General features: G+C 46.6%; 1 protein-coding gene across 1 annotated transcript in view; it reads right to left on the minus strand.

Moving 5' to 3' along the window:
• Positions 1–16,953: 16,953 nt before the first annotated feature.
• CARMIL3 (capping protein regulator and myosin 1 linker 3) overlaps positions 16,954–22,633 on the minus strand; it is a 145,062-nt gene continuing 139,382 nt past the window's right edge. The window contains 8 exon segments of the mRNA XM_040416884.1: positions 16,954–17,120; positions 19,097–19,187; positions 19,536–19,625; positions 19,946–20,132; positions 21,625–21,707; positions 21,968–22,031; positions 22,151–22,240; positions 22,375–22,633. Coding sequence (XP_040272818.1) covers positions 19,129–19,187; positions 19,536–19,625; positions 19,946–20,132; positions 21,625–21,707; positions 21,968–22,031; positions 22,151–22,240; positions 22,375–22,633 — 832 coding nt within the window. The 3' untranslated portion in view covers positions 16,954–17,120; positions 19,097–19,128.

A 22,633-nucleotide genomic window follows, 5' to 3' on the forward strand; every position in this document is an offset into this window, starting at 1 on the left:
TGGTAAGTTGTATGACCGAGCAATAAACCGTTAAAAGTAGTTGTAGTGCAGAATTGTAAAACGTGGTCTGGTCATTAAGGGGGTTTAAGCTAGGGGAGCTATAAACTGTACCACTCAATTGAACAACAAACGGAAATCTTTTAGGTAGAGGGAAGAAAAAATATAAAAATAAAATAATATGGTTGCATAAGTGTGCACACCCTTAAACTAATACTTTGTTGGAGCACCTTTTGATTTTATTACAGCACTCGGTCTTTTTGGGTATGAGTCTATCAGCATGGCACATTTTGACTTGGCAATATTTGCCCACTCTTCTTTGCAAAAACACTCCAAATCTGTCAGATTGCGAGGGCATCTCCTGTGCACAGCCCTCTTCAGATCACCCCACAGATTTTCAATCGGATTCAGGTCTGGGCTCTGGCTAGCCCATTCCAAAACTTTAATCTTCTTCTGGTGAAGCCATTACTTTGTTGATTTGGATGTATGCTTTGGGTCATTGTCATGCTGAAAGATGAAGTTCCTCTTCATGTTCAGCTTTCTAGCAGAAGCCTGAAGGTTTGTGCCAATATTGACCGGTATTTGGAACAGTTCATAATTCCCTCTAGCTTAAAGGGGTTCTGCACTTTGTTTTAACTGATGATCTATCCTCTGGATAGATCATCAGCTTCTGATCGGTGGGGGTCCGACACCCGAGACCCCCGCCGATCAGCTGTTTGAGAAGGCAGCGGTGCTCCAGTAGCGCTGCGGCCTTCTCACTGTTTACCGCCGGCCCACTGACGTCACGACTAGTATCACTGGCCTGGGCGCGGTTAAGCTCCGTTCCCTTAAATGGAGCTTAGCCCCGCCCACGCTAGTTGATACTAGTCGTGACGTCAGTGGGCCGCGGGTAAACAGTGAGAAGGCCGCGCCGCTGCTGGAGCGCTGCTGCCTTCTCAAACAGCTGATCGGCAGGGTCCCGGGTGTCGGACACCCGCCAATCAGAAGCTGATGATCTATCCAGAGGATAGATCATCAGTTAAAAAAAAGTGAAGAACCTCTTTAACTAAGGCCCCAGTTCTAGCTGAAGAAAAACAGCCCCTTGGCATGATGCTCCAACCACCATGATTCACTGTGGGTATGGTGTTCTTTCGGTGGTGTCCAGGGTTGTTTTTGGCCAAACATATATTTTGGAATTATGGCCAAAAAGTTCAACCTTGGTTTCATCAGACCATACACCTTTTCCCACATGCTTTTGGGAGACTTCAGATGTGTTTTTGTAAAATGTAGCCTAGCTTGGATGTTTTTCTTCTTAAGAAAAGGCTTTTGTCTTGCCACTCTATCCCATAGCCCAGACATATGAAGAATACGGGAGATTGTTGTCACATGTACCACACAGCCAGTACTTGCCAGATTTTCCTGCAGCATCTTTAATGTTGCTGTAGGCCTCTTGGTAGCCTCCCAGACCAGTTCTCTTCTCGTCTTTCATTAGTTTTGGAGGGACTTCCAGTTCTTGGTAATGTCACTGTTGTGCCGTATTTTCTCCACTTGATGATGACTGACTTCACTGTGTTCCATGGTATATCTAATGCCTTGGAAATTCTTTTGTACCTGTAACGGCATACAACGGAAATGCTCCAAACTCCCGAACGGAACCTCACGAATAGCTGCTAGCAGACGAATAGGAACGCACCCAATCGGCTTACACTCCTTTAAATCAGTCTCTAACAGCATACAGTGAATCCCCCCAAGAATGAGATGAGGCTCCGTGTTGAGGGTCAAGCAGTGGACAGCCAGAACTGTGTGTTTATTGTTCTTATATAACATTGTTACACACTAGTACCACCCACAGGGTTTTGTAAAACAACCAATAAACACGTACAATACATTAAAACACTCCCACACAAAATCCTCCCCTCTGCCTGTGATACAATTACCTTACACAATGGGTTGATGTAATTATCACAGGCAGGAGAATACACAATGTCTTCTGTCCTGGAGACAACCGAGGAGTAATCAATTATCTCTCAGGACAAAGGGAAATCGCTAATACACACGTGGAGACAATAGGACAGACATCACTACTCAATATACAATGTCCCAACCATTACAGTAAACATAGACATTTAACATATCCCAGATGGCTTGGATCTGAGTGCTCAATATATCCAAACAGCGCTCAGATGCCACAAACACAGTCAAATCGCCCATGGGGTTTAAGTTAGCATGGGCTGATGAGAGGGCCCATAATCCTGGGGCAAGAGGCTGGCAAACCAGGCTTCTCCACCACCCAGTGCGAGGTTGGTTTTCACCACATTTCTCCCCTTTTCCCAAACAGACTAACAGGGTATCTGACCTTCTGCTGGTCAGTGCCCTTGTTAGTCCAGCAGCCCACCCACAAAATAGAAACAGCAGTACAGGCCACCCCACAATAAATGGTTACTACACCTGAGCAAGGGATAACCTTGTCCATGTCCATGTGCCTCACTACGGCTGTGTGGGGGACTGGTAGACTGCCTTGGTGGGTTGCTGAGTGGGCAGAGACCAGCGGTACTTTGCCCTGGTGCCAGCGCTACCACGGAAGAAGCCTGTTTGTAGCCTGGTTGTTGGAGGGGGAGACCGACTGTCTCCCCTTTAGATAAACCACCATGCTGCTGTGGGGGAAGACCAACTGTCTGCCCTTTGGCTAAACAGCTCTGTTGCTGGGGGACAGGACCGACTGTCCCTACCCCCTGTGCTGTGAGTGCAGAGACCACGGTCCGATCTGCACAGTTGTGGGGCTTACTGTCTCCCCCTGGTACGTTAAGCTGCCGCTGGGGAATGGAGACTGGGGCTCCCAATTCCCAACAAATCTTCTGTTGCTGTGGGATGGAGACTGGGCTCCCAATTCCCAACAACTCAATCTTCTGCTGGGGGACAGGACCGACTGTCTCTGCCCCCTGTAACTCAGCCTGCCGCTGGGGAATGGAGACTGGGCTCCCAATTCCCCTCAATTCACACTGCCAATAGGGAGAGGGGGGTAACAAGCTCCTCTCCCGTACATACTTCTAGCATCTGGGGAGGGAGGACCGACTGTCTCTGCTCCCAATACAGTGTCCTGCTGCTGGGGAGGAAAGGAGACTGGGCTCTCTATTCCCTGTAGGACACTCTGCCGCTGGGGGACAGGACCGACTGTCTCTGCCCCCTGTAACTCAGCCTGCCGCTGGAGAATGGAGACTGGGCTCCCAATTCGCTGCAGGATCGGTGGAGAGACCTCGGTCCCATCCCGGCATCCAGGTCTTCCTCATCGTACTCTACTGCTGGTTCCATTCTGGTGCTGTCATGGTCGCTGTCCTAGGACATGCGTTGCCCTCAAATTGTACAAGTCCATGAAAAGGTGTCTCCAATTGGTAGCAAGCGGCGGATCGTTCCCACAGCCAGAAGGACAGCTACAGGAGACCACCATTCCATGGACTTTACATTTTGAGGGCAACGCATGTCCTAGTACAGCGACCCTGACAGCACCAGAATGGAACCAGCAGTGGAGTACGATGAGGAAGACCTGGATGGCCAGGATGCATTAAGGAAAGGCATCTGGTACCAGGCCCTGGATAATGTACAATACCAGCGAGGCGAGAGTCTCCCCAGTGAAGAGCAGCGATTGCAGAAGCAAGTGGCCCTGCGGATGCCCTTCCTGGGAGAGCAGCCCCTGGTGGAATGGGTGAAGGAACTAGGAGCACCGGGTTATGGCAGGAGCTATGGCTGGAGGATGCCTACCAGGCGCTCTGGTGGTATATGGCACAGTATATACCCTGGACAGCTGAGCATGACAAGCCAGAGGGAGAGGAGTTTGATGGTCCTGGCTTGTTATGGGAGTCTTTTGCAGAGCCTGACTTTGGGAGCCCTGCACAGTCCAGACTTCAGAACATTTTCAATGAGAGGGAGGCTAGGCAGGATTGGGATGACCCCCATGAGGTAGAGGAAGACCTGGCTCACCTAGCAACCCTGGAGTGGGAAACTGGAGCAGGACTATCGAGATCTCTTCCACTCCATTGGGAAGGCTCAGCAGGACAGCAAGATGACAGACCCGGATCCAGACCCATTCAGCTGGGCAGATATTGTGGAGATTTACTGGGAAGAACCCCAGGTGGCTGGTGGAGATGGGACCGAGGTCTCCTCCACCGATCCTGCAGGGAATTGGGAGCCCAGTCTCCATTCCCTAGCGGCAGGCTGAGTTACAGGGGGCAGAGACAGTCGGTCCTGTCCCCCAGCGGCAGAGTGTCCTACAGGGAATAGAGAGCCCAGGTCTCCCTTCCCCAGCAGCAGGTCACTGTATTGGAGCGGAGACAGTCGGTCTCCCTCCCCAGAGGCTGGAAGTATGTATGGGAGAGGAGCTTGTTACCCCCCTCTCCCTATTGGCACTGTGAATTGCAGGGAATTGGGAGCCCAGTCTCCATTCCCTAGCGGCAGGCTGAGTTACAGGTGGCAGAGACAGTCGGTCAAGTCCCCCAGCAGCAGATTGAGTTGTTGGGAATTGGGAGCCCAGTCTCCATCCCACAGCAACAGAAGGATTTGTTGGGAATTGGGACCCCAGTCTCCATTCTCCAGCGCAGCTTAACGTACCAGGGGGGAGACAGTAAGCCCCACAACCGTGCAGATGGGACCGTGGTCTCTGCACTCACAGCACAGGGGGTAGGGACAGTCGGTCCTGTCCCCCAGCAACAGGTCTGTTTAGCCAAAGGGCAGACAGTCGGTCTCCCCCTCCAACAACCAGTCTGCAACCAGGCTTCTTCCGTGGTTAGCGCTGGCACCAGGGCAAAGTACCGCTGGTCTCTGCCCACTCAGCAACCCACCAAGGCAGTCTACCAGTCCCCCACACAGCCGTAGTGAGGCACATGGACATGGACAAGGTTATCCCTTGCTCAGGTGTAGTAACCATTTATTGTGGGTGGGCTGTACTGCTGTTTCTATTTTGTGGGTGGGCTGCTGGACTAACAAGGGCACTGACCGGCAGAAGGTCAGATACCCTGTTAGTCTGTTTGGAAAAGGGGAGAAATGTGGCGAAAAACCAACCTCACCACTGGGTGGTGGAGAAGCCTGGTTGCCAGCCTCTTGCCCCAGGATTATGGGCCCTCTCATCAGCCCATGCTAAACTTAAACCCCATGGCGATTTGACTGTGTTTGTGGCATCTGAGCGCTGTTTGGATATATTGAGCGCTCAGATCCAAGCCATCTGGGGATATGTTAAATGTCTATGTTTACTGTAATGGTTGGGACATTGTATATTTGAGTAGTGATGTCTGTCCTATTGTCTCCACGTGTGTATTGGCGATTTCCCTTTGTCCTTTTTTCCTGAGAGATAATTGAATTACTCCTCGGTTGTCTCCAGGACAGAAGACATTGTGTATTCTCCTGCCTGTGATAATTACATCAACCCATTGTGTAAGGTAATTGTATCACAGGCAGAGGGGAGGATTTTGTGTGGGAGTGTTTTACTGTATTGTACGTGTTTATTGATTGTTTTTACAAAACCCTGTGGTTGGTACTAGTGTGTAACAATGTTATATAAGAACAATAAACACACAGCTCTGCCTGTCCACTGCTTGACCCTCAACACGGAGCTTGGTCTAGTTCTTGGGGGGATTCACTGTATGCTGTTAGAGACTGATTGCTAGGAGTGTAAGCCACTTGGGTGCGTTTCCTATTCGTCTGCTAGCAGCTATTCGTGAGGTTCCGTTCGGGAGTTTGGAGCATTCCCTTGTATGCCGTTACAGTACCCTTCTCCTGACTGATACCTTTTAACAATGAGATCCCTCTGATGCTTTGGAAGCTCTCTGTGGACCATGGCTTTTGCTGTGGGATGCGACTAAGAAAGTTTCAGGAAAGACCAACTAGAGCAGCTGAACTTTATTTGGGGTTAATCAGAGGCACTTTAAATGATGGCAGGTTTATGTTGACTCCTATTTAACATAGAAACATAGAAACATAGAATGTGTCGGCATATAAGAACCATTTGGCCCATCTAGTCTGCCCAATATACTGAATACTATGGATAGCCCCCGGCCCTATCTTATATGAAGGATGGCCTTATGCCTATCCCATGCATGCTTAAACCCCTTCACTGTATTTGCAGCTACCACAAAATTTAAAATGTGATTGCTTAATCTGAACACCGCTACATCCCCAGTTATAAGAGGGTGTGCACACTTATGCAACCACATAATTTTAGTTTTTGTTTTTTTTCTTCCCTCCACCTAAAAGATTTCAGTTTTTTTTTAATTGAATAATATAAAAAAAACAAAGACAGGTGCACTCTGCGGTCTTACTAAGCCCTCAGACTGGTGCTAAAATTGAGAGATTAGCCAACATGTCCTACATGAGGGTTGAGCACTTCCTGCTTTTTAATACAACGCCAATCTGTAGTTTGTATTTTGAATTTTTTGGAGGTGTAGAAACTCCTAGTCTAAATGTGCCTTTATTTCCATCTACAGGCAGCATTCTGGTGCACATGTGAGGCCTGGCCTAATCAGCTAGCCTTAGGTGGGCTCAGAGCTCTCCGCCTCCTCCCATTGTATGCATGTATCTGTAAAGAATAAATCAAGGCAACTGTACTTACTGTAGATTTCTTGAAAACGTTTCACTCGTTCTTCCAACGAGCTTTCTCAATTCTGAGTGGCTGTACAAAAATTCTCTGGGAATAAATATGTAACTGAATCAACATCTGGTAATTATACCCAGCATGGGGTCAGAGAGGTCATTATACACAGCCTGGGGTCAAAGGTGTTGATTCCATTATCCTAATTGGAGTCAGTAAGTGATAATGACCTCCCAGAAAAAGGTGTCAAGACAGCATTGTATGTGGCAGACAATAGATGTCTAACCCCCCCGCCTCTATTCAAGCTTGGCTTCTCCATTTTTACGTAGATGGCCTCCTTCACACCTCGTTCTGTACCAATCGGCCCTCCTTATCAAAACACGTACTTGACTGTCTTCAAAGGTGTGACCTGTTTCTTTTAGATGTAAGTACACGGCTGAATCTTGACCAGAGGTTTTGGCTTTTCTATGCTGAGCCATACGCTGATGTAGTTGTTGTTTTGTTTCGCCGATACGTGGGTCAAAAAGGGGGACTGTCCCCTCCAAAAGAGGGACACTTGGAGGTTGTAGTGTTCATGGAGGCTGGATCTAGAAACCCCCCCAAAACCTGCCATTTTTTGTGGTGCTCTGACCAGTCAGTAGCAATCATAGTTCAGCCCTTGTTACAGTCGGTAAGATCCTTACACTTTTTTCTGCCTCGCATCAGCTTCAAGAACTGACTGTTAACATGTCTCATCCTTAGGACTCATGCACACAAACTTATTTTCTTTCCCGCTTCTGTTCCGTTTTTTTTTTTGCGGACCATATGCGGAACCATTCACTTCAATGGGTCCGCAAAAACAATGGAAGGTATTCCATGTGCAATTCCATTTCCGTTGTTCCGTATTTCTGTTCCGCAAAAAAGTAGTGCATGTCCTATTTTTTTCCACAAATCACGGTCCGAGGCCCCATTCAAGTCAATGGGTCCGCAAAAAATACGGAACGCACACGGAACACATCCGTATTTCATCCGCATTTTGCGGATCCATACTGTAGAAATGCTATGCCCAGCCCATATTGCTTATGTGTTTGGTGATTAAAAAGTTACTGTTTCCTTTCCGACCCGCAAAAAACGGGTCGCATATGGAAACCATACAGATATGTTTTGTGGAATAATGGAACGGAAGAGGACTTAAATCAGAGAAGAAAAAAAAACCTCAGACACGGAACAACGGATCATGAAAAACGGGACCACAAAACAACTACGGCTGTGTGCATGAGCCCTTAGGTGCTATTGTGACCATTGATCATGTGTATCCCACCACTGCCGCTATGCTATCATACAGCAGGCCACAGCCTGAGGCTGTGCTGCTAAGGCCTCGTTCACATGTCAGTGTCTCGTCCGTGGAATTAAAGTGGATGTGTTTCATCCGTAAAGATGTCCATGAAGGATCCGTGGTTGGCCCGTGTGTCCGTTTTTACCATCCAAGGGTCATCTGTAATTCACTGATGTTGCTGAGCTGAAAATTAATTTCCAAAGAATATCCTTTTAGTCTTCAGGGAAAAACAGACACAACACTTCAATGGGTGTGCTTGGTCCGCATCATGGATGAAAGTAGTACATGTCCCCGTGATTTTTTTTTACTGACCCACGGTCAGTAAAAAAATACTGAAATGTGAACAGACACATTTAAATCAATGGGTACGTGTGCTGTCCGCAGAAAATGCAGCCCGCACATGTCAGTGAAAAACTGAAATGTGAATGAGGCCTAAGAGATTGTGAGCAAACACTTTTGCTGTGTGTTTTCTGTCAGATGTAGTGTTGGCATGGATTTTAATGTAGATGGTGAATTAGCAGGACCTGCGCTGACAGCACCGTGCTCACCACGTGGTGAGCGCCATGACGCCACCGAAGGTCCTTTTCTAGCCAGGTCCTGCAAGAAGAAGAAGAAAGAAGACAAGCCCGGCTACGCGATCAAGTGGATGAGGTGAGTAAATTTTTTTACATTTTTTTTTTTTTTTAACCCCACAATGGACCTTTTACTTACGCATTGCACCCGCGCGGAATTCTCGCCCGTGTGAAAGGGGCCGAAGGCCTCTTTCACACAAGTGTGACGGATTAGGTCCAGGTGCGTTCAGGGAAACTCGCACCATTTTGCAAGCAAGTTCAGTCAGTTTTGTCTGCGATTGCGTTCAGTTGTTCATTTTTTTCCGCACGGGTGCAATGCGTTTTGATGTGTTTTTCACGCGCGTGATAAAAAACTGAAGGTTTACAAACAACATCTCTTAGCAACCATCAGTGAAAAACGCATTGCACCCGCACTTGCTTGCAGATGCAATGCGTTTTTCACACAGCCCCATTCACTTCTATGGGGCCAGGGCTGCGTGAAAAACGCAGAATATAGAACATGCTGCGATTTTCACCCAACGCAGAACTGATGCGGGAAAAACAACGCTCATGTACACAGCACCATTGAAATGATTGGGTCAAGATCAGTGCTTGAAGTGGGCCGGAACGCGGCGGTACTCAGTACCGCCACTTCCAAAAATTGCCCTGGAGAGTACCAGCACCTCTCCGTGCGCCCAGTACGTGGGTTTCCGGTACCGGAGCGCAGCGGAGAGCTGGCAGTATCTCCTCCCTAATGTCGTTGGCTGGGCAGCTAGTGGAGGGGGGCGGGTCGTTGCAGAGTACGGCTCAGGCTGGCGCAGGCAGGGAGTTGACCTCACGTTAGGTGACGTCAACTCCTTCCCGCGCGCCTGTGACTGAGGAGCGATCAGTGCGGCGACCAGTGACTGGTCCTCCTTGGAGTCAGGAGTCGGACGGTGCAGCAAAGAACATCGACTTTGCTTTGGAATCCAACTTCTGAAGAGTACTGGTGAGTGACAGGCACCCCCCCTCCCCCCACACACATTAGTTCCTCTCTGTACCAGTACCCCCCCCCCCCCCCCCTGGCAGGGGGGGACTGGTACAGAGAGGAATTAATGTGTGTGATGAGGGGGGGGGGGGGGGTCTGATGTGCAGGGGGGTACTGGTACAGAGAGGAACGAATGTGCGGTGGTGGGGGGGGGGGGGGGGGTACTGGTACATAGAGGAACTAATATATATGTGTCTGATGGGTGGGTCTGATGTGTAGGGGGCCCCTGCACATCAGACCCCCCCATCACACACATATATATTAGTTCCTCTATGTACCAGGACCCCCCCCCCACCACCGCACATTCGTTCCTCTCTGTACCAGTACCCCCCTGCACATCAGACCCCCCCCCCCCCATCACACACATTAGTTCCTCTCTTTACCAGTACCCCCCCCCCCCCACCCCCACACATTAGTGCCTCTCTGTACCAGTACCCCTCTGCACATCAGACCCCCCATCACACACATATATATTAGTTCCTCTATGTACCAGTACCCCCCCCCCCCCCCCCACCACCGCACATTCGTTCCTCTCTGAACCAGTACCCCCCCTGCACATCAGACCCCCCCCTCATCACACACACACACACATTAATTCCTCTCTGTACCAGTACCCCCCCTGGCAGGGGGGTACTGGTACAGAGAGGAATTAATGTGTGTGTGTGTGATGAGTGGGGGGGGGGTCTGATGTGCAGGGGGGTACTGGTACAGAGAGGAACGAATGTGCGGTGGGGGGGGGGGGGTACTGTACTGGTACATAGAGGAACTAATATATATGTGTGTGATGGGGGGGTCTGATGTGCAGGGGGGGGGGAGCACCGGCGCCTAATAGAGTACCGGCACCTCTTTTGGCCCACTTAAAGCACTGGTCAAGATTCAGTGCGGGGTGCTATGCGTTCACGTCACGCATTGCACCCGTGCGGAATACTCGCTCGTGTGAAAGGGGCCTTAGGCCTAAGGCCCCTTTCACACGAGCGAGTATTCCGCGCGGGTGCAATGCGTGACGTGAACGCATTGTGCCCGCACTGAATCCTGACCCTCTTATTTCAATGGGTCTGTGTACATGAGCGTTGTTTTTCAGCAGCATGTTCTATATTCTATGTTTTTCATGCAACACTGGCCCATAGAAGTGAATGGGGCTGCGTTAAAAAATCGCATTGCATCCGCGTGGAATTCTCGCCCGTGTGAAAGGGGCCTAAGGCCTCTTTCACATGAGTGTGACGGATTAGGTCCGGGTGCATTCAGGGAAACTCGCACCATTTTGCAAGCAAGTTCAGTCAGTTTTGTCTGCGATTGCGTTCAGTTCAGTTTTTTCCACGCGGGTGCAATGCGTTTTTATGCGCTTTTCACGCTTGTGATAAAAAAATGAAGGTTTACACGTGGTGAGCGTGATGACGTCAGCACAGGTCCTTTTGCAGGTCCTGCAAAAAGAAAAAAGAAGACGATAACAGCTGCGCGATCAAGTGGATGAGGGGAGTAATTTTTCTATTATTTTTTAACCCTCAATGGACATTTTACTTGTATTAAAGAATGCTATTATTTTCCATTATAACCATGTTATAATGGAAAATAATAAAATGTACAGAACACCGAACCCAAACCTGAACTTCAGTGAAGTAGTCCGGGTATGGGTACCAACATTCCGTGTTTTATCGCGCGCGTGCAAAACACATTAAAACGCTTTGCACTCGCGCAGAAAAAACTAAACAACGCAATCGCAGACAAATTGCATGCGAACTCGCGTGGGTTTCCCTGAACCCACCCGCAACGCATTCGGACTTAATCCGGCACGCTCGTCTGCAAGGGGCCTAAGGCCTTTTTCACACGGGCGAGTTTTCCGCGCGGGTGCAATGCGTGACGTGAAGACATTGCACCCGCACTAAATCCAGACCCATTCATTTCAATGGGGCTGTGAACATAAGCGATTTTTTTCACGCATCAGTTCTTTTTCACGCAACTCTGGCCCTATAGAAGTGAATGGGGCTGCGTGAAAAACGCATTGCATCCACAATCAAGTGCGGGTGCGATGCGTTTTTTTACTGATGGTTGCTAGAGATGTTGTTTGTGAACCTTCAGTTTTTATCACGCGCGTGAAAAACGCATTGCACCTGCACGGAAAAAACTGAACGCAATCGCAGACAAAACTGACTAAACTTGCTTACAAAATGGTGCGAGTTTCACTGAACGCATCCGGACCTAATCCGTCACGCTCGTGTGAAAGGAGCCTAACTGGAGTCAGCCACACCTCCAGCTCAGTAAAACTGCAAGAAAAAGGGGGCCAGTCAGCACATCCCAATGCACAGGTGCATGCCACCATGGCTAGAAACACGAAGAAAGAAAACACAATGCAACAGCACTAGACCCAGCATGCATATGGAACCTGCATTCCCTGAATTTTATGGTGGCCAGTATGGCACATAACAGGTGGTGTTTAGTGTTAGGTTTCCATCTTATAGAGATGGCCTTGAAGCTGGCAGACGGGCCCAAATAATTTTGTACAAAATGTATTTGCCAAGAATCTTAAATTTACAAAATAAGCGTAGCATTAGCACCAGAATATTTTCTATAACTATGGCATTATTTACTTTATTTGTGTTTGCAGAGTGCTGTTGCATTGTGTTTTCTTTCCTCGCGTTTCTAGCCATGGCGACGTGTGCCTGTGCATTGGGATGTGCTGACTGACCCCCTTTTTCTTGCAGTTGCATAATGAAGGAGCCACCTGTGTCTGGATGGTGGACAACAAAACCGTGGAAGCTGCTCGTGCTTCTTGGCAGATCAAACAATCAATCCTCTACTGGTGGTTTGTCTGAGCCATCTAGAGCCTGCTCGCTATACACTCACCTAAAGAATTATTAGGAACACCATACTAATACGGTGTTGGACCCCCTTTTGCCTTCAGAACTGCCTTAATTCTACGTGGCATTGATTCAACAAGGTGCTGATAGCATTCTTTAGAAATGTTGGCCCATATTGATAGGATAGCATCTTGCAGTTGATTTGAGGGATGCACATCCAGGGCACGAAGCTCCCGTTCCACCACATCCCAAAGATGCTCTATTGGGTTGAGATCTGGTGACTGTGGGGGCCATTTTAGTACAGTGAACTCTTTGTCATGTTCAAGAAACCAATTTGAAATGATTCGAGCTTTGTGACATGGTGCATTATCCTGCTGGAAGTAGCCATCAGAGGATGGATACATGTTCTCATTCTGTTTACGCCAAATTCGGACTCTACCATTTGAATGTCTCAACAGAAATCAAGACTCATCAGACCAGGCAACATTTTTCCAGTCTTCAACAGTCCAATTTTGGTGAGCTCATGCAAATTGTAGCCTCTTTTTCCTATTTGTAGTGGAGATGAGTGGTACCCGTTGGGGCCTTCTGCTGTTGTAGCCCATCCGCCTCAAGGTTGTGCGTGTGGTGGCTTCACAAATGCTTTGCTGCATACCTCGGTTGTAACGAGTGGTTATTTCAGTCAACGTTGCTCTTCTATCAGCTTGAATCAGTCGGCCCATTCTCCTCTAACCTCTAGCATCCACAAGGCATTTTTGCCCACAGGACTGCCGCATACTGGATGTTTTTCCCTTTTCACACCATTCTTTGTAAACCCTAGAAATGGTTGTGCGTGAAAATCCCAGTAACTGAGCATATTGTGAAATACTCAGACGGCCCGTCCGGCACCAACAACCATGCCACGCTCAAAATTGCTTAAATCACCTTTCTTTCCCATTCTGACATTCAGTTTAGAGTTCAGGAGATTGTCTTGACCAGGACCACACCCCTAAATGCATTGAAGCAACTGCCATGTGATTGGTTGACTAGATAATTGCATTAATGAGAAATTGAACAGGTGTTCCTAATAATTCTTTAGGTGAGTGTATATGCATGCCCTCACATAACCACTGCTCCCAACACCTCGTAACAACTAGATCAGAACGGTTTAGATGGCGGGCAATTCGTAAGGTGATCATCCTACTTCTCTTAGTCCAATGATGCGCTCCCTCTCAAAGTCAGTCAAGTGGGCAAAATCTCTGAGTTCATCGTAGATACATGTCTAGCAGTCACCAAAAGGTGCCCTACCCAAAAGTAGCCTCTGAGTGCCTTTTTATAGGGCAATGGGGAAGCAATTTTATGCTCTCTTGTGGTAAGACCCAGTGTGTAATAAGACCACACCTGTAATCATTTAGATGCCTGCCTGAGACATAACTGCATGCAGAGTTTGCAGCAATTTGACATTTCTATCTGGGTGCGTTATTTATTTTTTGTTAATGATGTAGTACTGATAGATATTAGGAACTGCAGGGTCCCTATGTGCCCTCGAAAGGAGTGTAGGTTAGTAAGCTTGGTAAGTTCCATGTCATTGAAACCCTACCAACTTTTATACTCCAAAATATATTAAAAGACAATATACAGAGTGTCACAGTGCGGTTCACTGTAACAGTTGTGCCGTATAGGCACGCTCTCTTCCGTACTGGCTGCAGGCTGACTCCTGTGTATGCTGGTTGCTTGGGGCTGCATGCTGGCTGCAGTGTTGTGTGTGAACTGTTGCTTGTGCTTGTGAATTCCCACATCCATATCTCTGTGGTTCCGGTCTCTGGTGCCGTGCAGGCTGGTTGCATGCACTTTGTGTACTGGCTGTGGGCGTTCCCATGTATGCTGGTTCTGTGATGCGTGCTGGCTGCGGCCTTGTGTGTGAACATGGTCTGAGTATGGATGTATTCGTTTGTTGTATCTGTGTGGTTCTGTCACTCCTTTTTTGTCTGTGTAGGCTGGCTGCCTATAACCTCGTACTGGCTATAATTATCCTGTGTATGCTGGTTGTTGTTTGGGGCATGCTGGCTGCAGCATTCTGTGACTGGTGTGAACTGATACTTGTGATTGTTTGTTCTATGGTTCTTGGTACTCCTGGTTCTGGTGGGGTTAACATTCCCTGGTCTGTGCCTGGGTGTGGTTTATCAGATGCCCTCCTTATGCAGCCATTTCTGTCATCTGTGGGTCATGGGTTCTTTTTCCATCTTGAGCCTTTCTAGGTGCAGCACTCTTGCTGCTGACGCAGGGGGTTTTGCCATCTCCCTATCTGTGTGGTGTCACCTGGTAAAGCATTTTTGTTTCCCTCGTAATTATGTATGTCTGCTTTGTTTGACCGTGTCTTGCCATGTTCTGTTGGTATGTATCCTTGTCTGAGATTTGTCTAGTCTGTATTATATTTTGCCTCTGTACCCTTGTGCATGTCTAGCCTGGCTTTCCATGTCCAGGTCCTTGATAGCTTAACTGCTTTTGATCCTGTCTTGTCCATGATAGCCTGGCAATGCTTAACTGCTATTGAACCTGTCTTGTCCATGATAGCCTTTCAGTGCTTAATTGCTTCTCATCCTGTCTTGTCCATGATAGCCTGGCAGTGCTTAACTGCTTCTCATCCTGTCTTGTCCATGATAGCCAGGGAGTGCCTAACTGCTTCTCATCCTGTCTTGTCCATGATAGCCAGGCAGTGCTTAACTGCTTCTCAACATGTCTTGTCCATGATATCCTGGCAGTGCTTAACTGCTTCTCATCCTGTCTTGTCCATGATAGCCAGGGAGTTCCCAACTGCTTCTCATCCTGTCTTGTCCATGATAGCCAGGCAGTGCTTAACTGCTTCTCAACATGTCTTGTCCATGATATCCTGGCAGTGCTTAACTGCTTCTCATCCTGTCTTGTCCATGATAGCCAGGCAGTGCTTAACTGCTTCTCATCCTGTCTTGTCCATGATAGCCTGGCAGTGCTTAACTGCTTCTCATCCTGTCTTGTCCATGATACCCAGGCAGTGCCTAACTGCTTCTCATCCTGTCTTGTCCATGATATCCTGGTAGTGCTTAACTGCTTCTCATTCTGTCTTGTCCATGATAGCCAGGCAGTGCTTAACTGCTTCTCATCCTGTCTTGTCCATGATAGCCAGGCAGTGCTTAACTGCTTCTCATCCTGTCTTGTCCATGATAGCCAGGCAGTGCTTAACTGCTTCTCAACATGTCTTGTCCATGATATCCTGGCAGTGCTTAACTGCTTCTCATCCTGTCTTGTGCATGATAGCCTGGCAGTGCTTAACTGCTTCTCATCCTGTCTTGTCCATGATACCCAGGCAGTGCCTAACTGCTTCTCATCCTGTCTTGTCCATGATAGCCTGGCAGTGCTTAACTGCTTCTCATCCTGTCTTGTCCATGATAGCCAGGCAGTGCTTCACTGCTTCTCAACATGTCTTGTCCATGATATCCTGGCAGTGCTTAACTGCTTCTCATCCTGTCTTGTCCATGATAGCCAGGCAGTGCTTAACTGCTTCTCATCCTGTCTTGTCCATGATAGCCTGGTAGTGCTTAACTGCTTCTCATCCTGTCTTGTCCATGATACCCAGGCAGTGCCTAACTGCTTCTCATCCTGTCTTGTCCATGATATCCTGGTAGTGCTTAACTGCTTCTCATTCTGTCTTGTCCATGATAGCCAGGCAGTGCTTAACTGCTTCTCATCCTGTCTTGTCCATGATAGCCAGGCAGTGCTTAACTGCTTCTCATCCTGTCTTGTCCATGATAGCCAGGCAGTGCTTAACTGCTTCTCATCCTGCCTTGTCCATGATAGCCAGGCAGTGCCTAAATGCTTCTCATCCTGTCTTGTCCATGATATCCTGGCAGTGCTTAACTGCTTCTCATCCTGTCTTGTCCATGATAGCCTGGCAGTTCTTAACTGCTTCTCATCCTGTCTTGTCCATAATAGCCAGGCAGTGCTTAACTGCTTCTCATCCTGTCCTGTTTTTGTTTAGCGTTCGGTGAGCGGGTGTAGCATGTTCCTTGCCTGCCTAGTCTTGTAGCCTGGTCATGTTGGTTCTCCGGAGGGTGGACTTCATAGTCCATGTGTGCATCTCTGGCTAGGACCACTGTGTAGCAGTGTCTACATAGAGTCTAGTCATCTGCCAGTTCTGTGTCTTGTCTGGTTCCCGTTTTGACTTGTCTGTACAGTGTCCTGTGTTTTGGTTTAGTTCATGTTCCTGGGTTCCAGTCTATTCTCATGTTTGTCAGAAGCAGGGCTCACCAATAACGCTCACTTATCCTGTTCATAAAGATGGTACTCTAGAAGGATGTTGCTGTGTCAGCTGCACCACAACATAATTCCGGTTAAGATAATTCTTTAGCACTCAACGATAAAAACAATTCTTTACTGAAGCCTTATAACAAACTGCAAACAATAGAAAAAGATGCTGACATCATTTGGATGAAACCAACCATCCTTAGTCATAGCAAGTCACAGTGTAACACGTTATAATTAAGGAGGATTGGTTTAATCAAAACCGTGCAGGTGTTTTTCTACTGTTTGTACATTTTTTATAAGGATTCAATAAAGGATTATTTTCATTGGTGAGCGCTGGAGGATTATCTTCGATTGGATTCCAAAATACACTGTACCAATAGATTGTCTACACGTGTAAAAGAAAAACATGAATAAGCGAAACTGTCTCCAAGGTTTATCATTTTATTAGGTGCTGAAAATGCACAATCATTTGTTATAGGCCTCTCAGTGCAACCAGTTTTCAGGTTGTTCAGACTGTATATGGTGTATTCACAGGCAGATTTCCAGTAAGTCACATTTCAAGTTTTCCAGATGATTGAGAGTCAAGCAGACGATGGCAGACTCTTAGCATCTCTCTCTTTGGCTTCTATTAGGAGACAAGAAAAGACAGTTATTCTCAGAAGGAGGACTAAGACCCCTTTCACACGGGTGAGAATGTATTAAAGGGAAGCTGTCACCTGGATTTTGGGTATAGAGCTGAGGACATGGGTTGCTAGATGGCCGCTAGCACATCCACAATATCCAGTCCCCATAGCTCTGTGTGTTTTTATTGTGTAAAGAAACCGATTTGATACATATGGAAATTAACCTGAGATGAGTCAGAGCTTGAAAATATGACTCTTCTCTGGTCACACAAGTAAGATATGACTCTTTAATGTTAATTTGCATATGTATGAAATCCGCTTTTTTACACAATAAAAGCACACAGAGCTATGGGGACTGGGTATTGCGGATGTGCTAGCGGCCATCTAGCAACCCATGTCCTCAGCTCTATACCCAAAATCCTGGTGACAGGTTCCCTTTAAGAATGCTGTTATTTTCCCTTATAACCATGTTATAAGGGAAAATAATAAAATAAATAGAACACCTAACCCAAACTTCAGTGAAGAAGTTCGGGTCTCGGTACCACATTCATTTTTTTCTCACGCGAGTGCAAAACGCATTACACTTGCGCTGAAAAAACTGAACATCGGAACGCAATCGCAGTCAAAACTGACTGCAATTGCGTTCCTACTCGCGTGGGTTTCCCGCAATGCACACGCGACGCATACGGACCAAATCCGGGACACCCGTGTGAAAGAGGCCTAAGGGTTCCCATACAACGTGCCCGGCTGCATGATCCATATGCGGAATACTGCTAATTGCTGCGCTGAACCTGTATTTATAGGTGCTATGTCATTAGTAAATTTGCCCCACTGTGTTTTTAATTAATGTTGAAATAAAGATGAACTGATTGTATCTTCTTTAAATGCTGGACGACCAGAAGCTAGCCCAATCCTTTGATATTAAGGGTGTATCCATTTTTTTTACATTTGTCCTCCAGCTTCCTCACCTGCTTCCTGCTGCACCATTTTAACTCCCTGGCTTTCTTCACTGATCTTCTGGTCCACATCTGTCAACGTTCACAAGGACTGGGTGACGTGTGCGACTGCAGCCAATGACAGGCCTCAGTGGTGGCATGTCCCCAAGGAGCTCAGCAAGGAGCTCATCACTGCTGAGTCATGTCACTGACTGCAGTGGTACATGTGATCCTATCCATGCGAAAGTTGACAGAGAGAGACCAGAAGACCAGTGAAGCCAGGGATCTGGAATGGAGAAATTGGGAGCAGGTGAGTATGGATTTATTTTATTCACAAAGCAAAAAAAGTTTGGCAGCCCTCTTAATGTCTATGGATGCAGCTAGCTTTGGACCTCCACCAATACAGAGAACGGGGCTCCTATGTGCTTGTCCTGATGAAACATGCAACCTGCCACTCTATTTATTCTCTATAGGACTGCTTGAAATAGCCGAGTACAGTATAAATATTTTTCTTTTTTTGGTCTGGTTGAGTAACCCCTTTTCTCCCCACTGTAGTGTATCTTACTATACTACCGTTTCCATTTTATATTTTTGGGAACATTTGTTTGACCCCAACATTTTTTTTTATTGATGACTGGGAACAATTTAAAATGAGGGGGAAAAAAGACACCTCATGAAATGAGTGATGTTCCCATCCCTGTTCCTTCTGATCCTCTGGGGAGGTCATCTGTGGTCATGTACACCGCTGCAGCCATTCACTGGCCTTGGTGGTGATGTGTCCCCATGCAGTTTGTGACCACTGAGCCTGACTATTTCCTCAATCACAGTCATCTAACATTTTTCAGGGGTTACCCTTTAATAGGGTTATACAGATTTATGTAAATATGGTTGCATGGCTTTAATAATGAATAACTATGCATCTTTTTATTATACTTTTTATTTCTCACCATATTTAGAATCTCAGAGAGTTGCATATAGAACACCATGTATATACTCTATGTTGTGTAGCTGTTTATGTTGCCTACTTTGGTCTTTTAACTTACCAGCCGTGTGGCGCATTCCACGGTGCAAGGCATCACCTGTCTGAGGCATTTTTTTGTTCATTTATTTGAAATGTCAGATTCGTGCCAGCCACTAAAATACAAAACAGAGCAGTCTAGTCATTAACTGTTGTCTAAGACTGTGTTCACGGCACATTTTCGTGCACGTTTAAACGTATACATTGGAAAAAAGAGGACGGAACGCGTTCTACACTTTTCAATTCATCCAGTGCATAAAAAAAAATAAAAAAAAATATACCTTTCATGGATACATTTTTTTTCCCAATAGGACCCTATGGTGACAGATGCCACTCATTTGCCAGAGGCATCTGTTTAATGTATATACGTTAAATGTGGAACAAAATCATGATGTTAATGCAGTTTTGGTAGCAATTCTCAAGGTTTATGTAAATAGGCCTCTTACACGATAAATAGCCCTTACCAGGGTGTGTGGGTTGAGCTAAGTCACATGACTGCATCCTCCGAGAGCGTTGTGGCTTTAGAGGAGGCCGCCGAACTGGAGGTGCTCCATCTGGTGACAATGAAATGGGAGCGTTAAGTTATTTAACTAACGGGAATAGAGAGGAGGGGCAAGGAAGACCTGAGAAATGAATATTGACAGCAAACAGTAAAGAGTAAATGGTTTGAGAACATTCAGATTAAAAACACATGCAGAATGGAGAAATAAACATCAGGAACGTCAGGAAGAACAAAGCGTGCAGTTATAAACTGAGATGGAAAAAGCGAAAACAGATGCAGCTAGAAAAATACAGACTCTTGGGTCTATGTGGCGAGTGAGAGGGTGCAGTGTATGGTGTACAGTGTTTGCGGTGAGCACTGGGCAGTTCCCACCTCCCACTGGGGGGGCCGCCTCTTTCCCAGGTTCTCTGATTCGAGGTTTGGGCACTGGGATTTCCTTCCTCGTCTCTTCTGAACTTTCGGTCTCGCTGTGCCCCCCCCCACAAGACACTTTCCTACCTCGTGGGGCAGCAACTGGCCGAAGTTCTGCAGAAGGGGGGCAGGAATCAGTAAGACCCCCCTGGAAAAACAAGGGAGGGGAAGGTGCAGTGAATTGGATGTGAATTAGACAGTCCATGGTACCCTGTTATATCAGGGCAAACTGATTTTTGCTGCAACGTGGTAGAAAATAACATAGCCTATCACTAGCTCTTTGTGTTGAAGAACATTTCTTTTACCAACAGAGAGAAAATACAGAAATATTGGTGGTGACATTATGATTTGCCCAGCCTTGCCATTAAATTGGGCTGACATTGGAACCCAGCATCTACAGCTCAGTTCTACATGCCGTTTGTACATATTCTCAACTACAGTACTCCATTCTTTCAACTCTTTCTTTCATTTCACTATGCAAAGAGGTATCTCCCAAGAAAGAGAACAATCTCGCCAGTGGCACCTATTGGAAGTGGCTCTCTATGAGTCGACTTTCCATCAAGCCTTGGGATTTGACAAGGGGATATAGCCAGGCCAGATATCTTGGCAGATACCTCTCTGCATTTTCCTTTCCTAAGGAGCATTGCCAATAAGTCTCCATATCATGGAGTACTTCCAGTAAGTCTCCATACAGGACAGGTCTCTTTAAGGAGATTCAGCACCCTTCTTAAGTTTCATCGCACTAGATTTACTGAGAAAGCTTTGAGCTCAGCCATCTCATACTTTTCAAGTATAGAAACATACAGAAAGCTCTACTCTTCACCTGTAACCGACCAACATTGATAAATTGGTCAAATAATAGATTATATATTTATAAAAAACTACTTGTACAGTTATTGCTTTAGGTATGTGACTCCTTTCTTCACTATAACCAGGGTCACAATAATCCAGTTCCGGATCAATTTTTTTCCACATTTCTCATAACTTACCGCCACAAGCTAAATTTACTAAGTAAATGAAACATATCAGGTTGGGGTATAATGTAGCGTCCCTCATTGTACTTTTCCATTTGTGCATAGAGGCTGTTTTTATAGTATGATGTTTACATGAAGAGTCATGCAAAATTGCCACCTATGAATGTCATGGTTTGTATTGTCCAAGTTTTCAGCCAGGTCTGTCAATACCTTGTTCTAAACATATCACGTGTGGTTCAAATTTTGATTATCTCACAGTGAATAGTCATTGGATAATGAACTGATTTGGAATAAAGTCTTAAAGGGATTGTCTGCTTTTTACTGTTGATCATTAATATCAGATTGGTGGGGTCTGACTCCCGACACAGGTAAACAGAGCAGGTAAACAGAGTAGAGAAGGCAGCCCTCATTTGAGCGCTGCCTTCTCTTCAAATAGCTGATCGGCGGACGTGCCGGGAGTTGCAATCTTGCCGATCTGATATTGATGACCTAATGACCTATCCTGAGGATAGGTCATCAATAGTAAAAAGTGGACAACCCCTTTAAAATTATTGTGTATGTGTCTAACTTCCTGATTTCTGCATTACTGTGCCCATATACGTTTCAACTGTTACTATGGCATCCCCGGTAAGTCTGTTTTTTAAAGGCTACGAATAGTGTTATTACCTCTTCTCTTGATAAATTCTTCTGATTGTTTCTGTCTCCGTTGGAGAAACAAGGCTGTCTGTCCTCAAACGTAGCACCCTCCTCTGAGAGACAGAGAGAGAGAGCGAGAGACAGAGAGAGAAGGGACAGGAAGGTGTGGGGAATTGAGGGGACAATGCCGATACACATAGAAAGCACACAGAGTGGGGAAAAAATTGAGGAGTACCAGAAAAAAGACAAAGAGCCAGCATGGACTGAACTGCTTATGAGACTGAGAAAGAGATCAGAGATATGGAGTGTAATATGGAATGTAAGAAATAGAAAAAAGAAGGGATAGATAAGACAGGACTAAGTAAATACATACCCCCATCCCCAGAGGAGCGTCTTCTGTCATCAGGAACACAATTAGTTCCTCCTGCCAATTCCATCTGAAATCAAGGTACAGAAATGTAAATTCATCATGAAGAGAGCACCGATATGTAATCAGTAGAATTAAAACATGGCATAAATAGAATCAGCTTCTTTCCATAAGTATTCCACTACATACCTCCTTCCACACACGGACTCCATCCATTCCAGGAAGCGGAACTCCTCGTACTCTTGCAGGCTGCACTTCTTCCAGTGGTGGGTCACAAGACTAAAAAGTAAAAATTCTATAATTTTATGGTATGGTCTCTTCATTGTGGTCTAGTTATCCAGGTTTGTGCCATTTGACTGCAGTTTTTCTACTCTTTATTGATGCTGTATTGAGCATTAATCTTAAGCACTTACCGGTGTCCCTCTCCCTGGCAAGCCCCTCACTCCTCCCATACTGTGAAGTTCAGCACCATTGCTGACTGTTGTCCCATTAGTAATTGGAAAGTTCTCCAGCTTCATGTGATCTGAAGGTTCAGGACCAGGGGAAGGTGGAGGCACAGTTCTTCCCCTGTCTCGTTCTCTCTTTGGGGTCCGGCTTCTGCGGAAATGGAACAAGCTCCTACGCCTTCTTTTGGGGGGAGCATCTGTTTCACTTTGTGGAGCTGAAGATACA

This window comes from Bufo bufo, chromosome 2, assembly GCF_905171765.1.
Source record: "Bufo bufo chromosome 2, aBufBuf1.1, whole genome shotgun sequence".
Lineage (NCBI taxonomy): Eukaryota > Metazoa > Chordata > Amphibia > Anura > Bufonidae > Bufo > Bufo bufo.